The sequence below is a fragment of the Nematostella vectensis genome, chromosome 7, assembly GCF_932526225.1.
Source record: "Nematostella vectensis chromosome 7, jaNemVect1.1, whole genome shotgun sequence".
Classification (NCBI taxonomy): Eukaryota; Metazoa; Cnidaria; class Anthozoa; order Actiniaria; family Edwardsiidae; genus Nematostella; species Nematostella vectensis.
This window is the reverse complement of record NC_064040.1, coordinates 16,627,344-16,630,926: the sequence shown is the minus strand read 5'-3', so window position 1 is coordinate 16,630,926 and position 3,583 is coordinate 16,627,344. Positions and strand designations below refer to the sequence as shown.

Sequence of the window (3,583 nt, the reverse complement as noted above, 5' to 3'; positions counted from 1 at the left end):
ATTGCAAGTTTGGAGATAAGCTCCATTGTAAATTTATAACCTTTAAGATATTTAAATTTAAACAGCAGACAAAGCTACTAATAAACATATTCTTGCCGAGGTTAAGTAATACGATTCTTTTAACATCAATATACTCTTGACTGGAGTTGCTGTGGGATAAATTGTCGACAAATATTGAAATGGAACATTCTTTATTTTGCAATTTGCGAAATGGTTTCCCTGTTATAAATAATAAATTACAGGAAGTGAATGGATGAATGCACGATCAAATGCCAAATTTAGATTAGATTATGAGTTCGTCATAGGTGATCTCAAGAGTGCGGTACATCGTAATTATGCTCAGTGGGAATCCTATCACCCAACAAGTTAGTATTCATTCATTTGTTGATGGCACACAACACGACTGCCTGCGTCTGGCGAAATCCACCGACAGCTTATACATCTCCAAACAGTCCTGATAATTTATAACAAGAAGTCATGTACGATTCTATTCTTACTCTCATGGATAACTTCACGTTTGGAAAAGACGATTCTCTTTTCGTTCTTGCAAACATCAGTGATGTTGCTCCTGGTGCAGAAGGCAGTGGCTTTATGCGCATCTTTACCGTGGTAGGGCTTGCCTTGTTGTCTTTGTCTGGGGTAGTTGGCAATACCTTAGTTTGTATCGTACTTCAAAAAATTCGCAAGAAGTCCTCGATGGACTGCTTGATCCTGGTTCTTGCACTGGCGGACCTCGGGATTCTCATAGTCGAAGTTCCAATCATCCTTATTCGAATACAACTGGATGAGATATGGCCTCTGGGAGAAGCAACGTGTAAGCTGGTCTACCCAATACAAGATGTTTTTTTCGGTATCTCGATCTGGGTGATAGTCACGATTGCGTTGGAAAGATACCAAAAGATAGTACACATCGCTAAGGGGTTTGTCCGCCGTCTTCGCAGAGAACTCTATCTCATCGTCGTTGCCATTATTGCCTTAAACTTTCTTGTGTTCTCGCTACCTCTCTTCTTTCTGGTGGATTTTAAAAAGGTCTCAGGGTCCTGGTATTGCGTAGTCCAGTGGCCCGAATGGGCGGAGTTGCCAGGACACATGAACATTGCCTATCAGGCGCATACTATCCTAATTGTCATAGCAGGTTACCTGTCTCCACTGGGCATAATACTGGCAACGTACGCCTCGATCTCCCGTCATCTTAAAAAAAGCAATTTCTTTCTTCGCCGATGTGTCCCTACTTGCCCCGAACAAGCCCCTATACCTGGCCAGTCATTGAGGTTAAAGCAAAATGCCCGGGCCAAACGTTTATTAACACCGGTTGTTGTTGCTTTTGCTGTAACAATGTTGCCCCTAAACGTGCTGCGGCTTGCGGTCATTTACGTTAAAATTCCCAACTCGGCTTTCAGGGTGATTTTCCCTGTTGCTTGCGCACTGGTGGCAGTGAACTCGGTTGTTAACCCCTTTATCTATACTTTTACCAACAAAAACTTTAAATTAGCGGTGAAAAGGTTGTTTTGTGGGGGTGTCAGCAAAAACATGCAGTGGACAGGGATTTTCTCTTCAAGGCGGCAGAGACAATATGAAATAACGCCTGCACCAGCCAGTTCTGTGTGAAGCTAATGTGACGAGCAGAGCAAGAAACAGCATGGTCTGCCTTGGCAGCGTGTCTGGAAACTGGACAAAAGATAAAAAGAAATCAACATTAGAATAGCGCACGAGCGCCCAGCTAGATTAGAAAGGACAAATGAAAAAAATATCCATTCAACAAACCACAAATTTAACTAAATTAATTTGAAAAAGAAAATAGATGAAAAATAAACGCAAACCTTTGAATAACGAACAGTAGAATATTAAGTTTTGAAAAGAAAGTATATGCAAAAAGCCTAATAACTGACGATTCTTTCAATACGAAAAGACCGCTCAATAGAAAGTAGAAAAAGATTAACACTATAGTGACTACGGCTTTATTTCATTTCTATTTCCTTCATGTTACTCTGTATTGTGTATCGCTAACGGACTTCTTCCTACATTAGTAACTGAACGTATGGTCCAAGATGCAATTTTACAATTTCTTTTGAAATTAGTAACCGTATCGGCTTACTCATATAGCTACTTTCATCTCGACAAACAGAGCATATAAAAAAGAAAAACAAGGAAGGTAGAGGTCCCAGTATGTAAAGAGCTTTCATCCCTGGCTCCGTGACTATGGCTGCAAGCTACATTTTTATTCGTGCATTTTATTATATGATTGATTTCATTGCCGACTGATTTGATATAAAAGCATCCGTGTCATTATCTTTTTTATGACGGTAGCCGCCAATTTGCAGAAAAATTAGATCTTATCAGTGAGCGATATCATTTCCCCAAGCTAGAGAGGTGACATATTCAAAAGTACCGTTAGTATTTCTTGATATCATTGTAGAAAGTTGTAGAAGTAAAATAAAAAATAAACGAATCTGATCTATTTATCTGTTGCTCTTGTTGTTTTTTCTGCTGAGATTGTTGTTGTTAAAGTGAAATATGCACTTGGCTATTTTCACAAAGCTATAGACCATTGTGTTACATATCAGTAGCTTTGCCTCTGGATTTGCCTGATTGTGGTTGCCTTTTATCGATGCGTAATTGACTTTTTATTTTCTTTTAGTTTTCAATGTTTATATTTAGACTCGATGTTCTAGATGCGATTGATAAACGACCATGGGCCCGGGGGAGAGATCTTTCTAAAGCTCTCCACCGCCCCGATTTAATTATACGTCTTATAGCGGAGCCAGCGCGGAGCTCTATAGGTATAGAAATATGGTATAGCTATGCGACTTGGTTTTGTGGTCATCGCGCGCGTACCCTGTAGTGTCACTCGCCAGCCAGCCAGCCAGCCGCGCAACTTGACCCCACTCGACCGCGAAATGGCGATTAAATACAAGCACGGAGCAAGGGAAAAAGTTCTTGTCGATTATGCGATAAATATCTTTTTTGCCTCAAATTTTGTGACTTAAGGATAGAGTCAACAGAGGAGATCTACTAACATGCATTCACGCCAAGATTTATGCGAGGATATGTCTGGTTCTAGTTAGTAAATTTAAGTAAGTAACAGTTCACATTAAAGTGCATCTGAAGGGATAAAAGCAATATCCTCCAAAACGGTTCATCCATCGATATATAATATCTCCTATGATAGAAAAATCTTTATTACCAAAAATCCCCGATTTCCTATAATCCCCGATTTGTTTACAGCCTTTTGAATATACCAGTCTGTAAAACACCTACTTGCCCAGTCTCCTCACGGATAAAGCTCAAGTTGGCGCGAAATGATCACCATATAAGGAGAATTGCGAGAGCTTGCGTGAATTCGCGTGAGAGAAAACAATTTTGGCTACATGCGTCCTTGCAACTTTATTAGACGTAGAAATAAAAGGATTTTCCTCTTGGCTTAGCTGGCTTAAAATGTAAATATAACCTTATACAAATATAAAACGTATATCCTGCTTGCATTTTAAAGTAACCACTTATTGATAATTTAAATGATTTTTCAATTGAAGCCATTTACTTTGCATTACTTGCCCCAACATGGTGCCATTGCCGCTATTATAGT

General features: G+C 39.5%; 1 protein-coding gene across 1 annotated transcript; it reads left to right on the top strand.

The window, feature by feature from the left end:
- The first annotated feature begins 316 nt into the window (after positions 1 to 316).
- Positions 317 to 2,458, top strand: LOC5516014 (somatostatin receptor type 2). Its single transcript, XM_001636060.3, has one exon. The coding sequence runs from the start codon at positions 478 to 480 to the stop codon at positions 1,606 to 1,608; it is 1,131 nt and encodes a 376-aa protein (XP_001636110.1). The 5' UTR covers positions 317 to 477; the 3' UTR covers positions 1,609 to 2,458.
- Positions 2,459 to 3,583: the final 1,125 nt, after the last annotated feature.

Bases quoted from the DNA above. Each gene is read 5' to 3' on its own strand.
- LOC5516014 (XM_001636060.3), top strand. From the start codon at position 478: ATGTACGATTCTATTCTTACTCTCATGGATAACTTCACGTTTGGAAAA.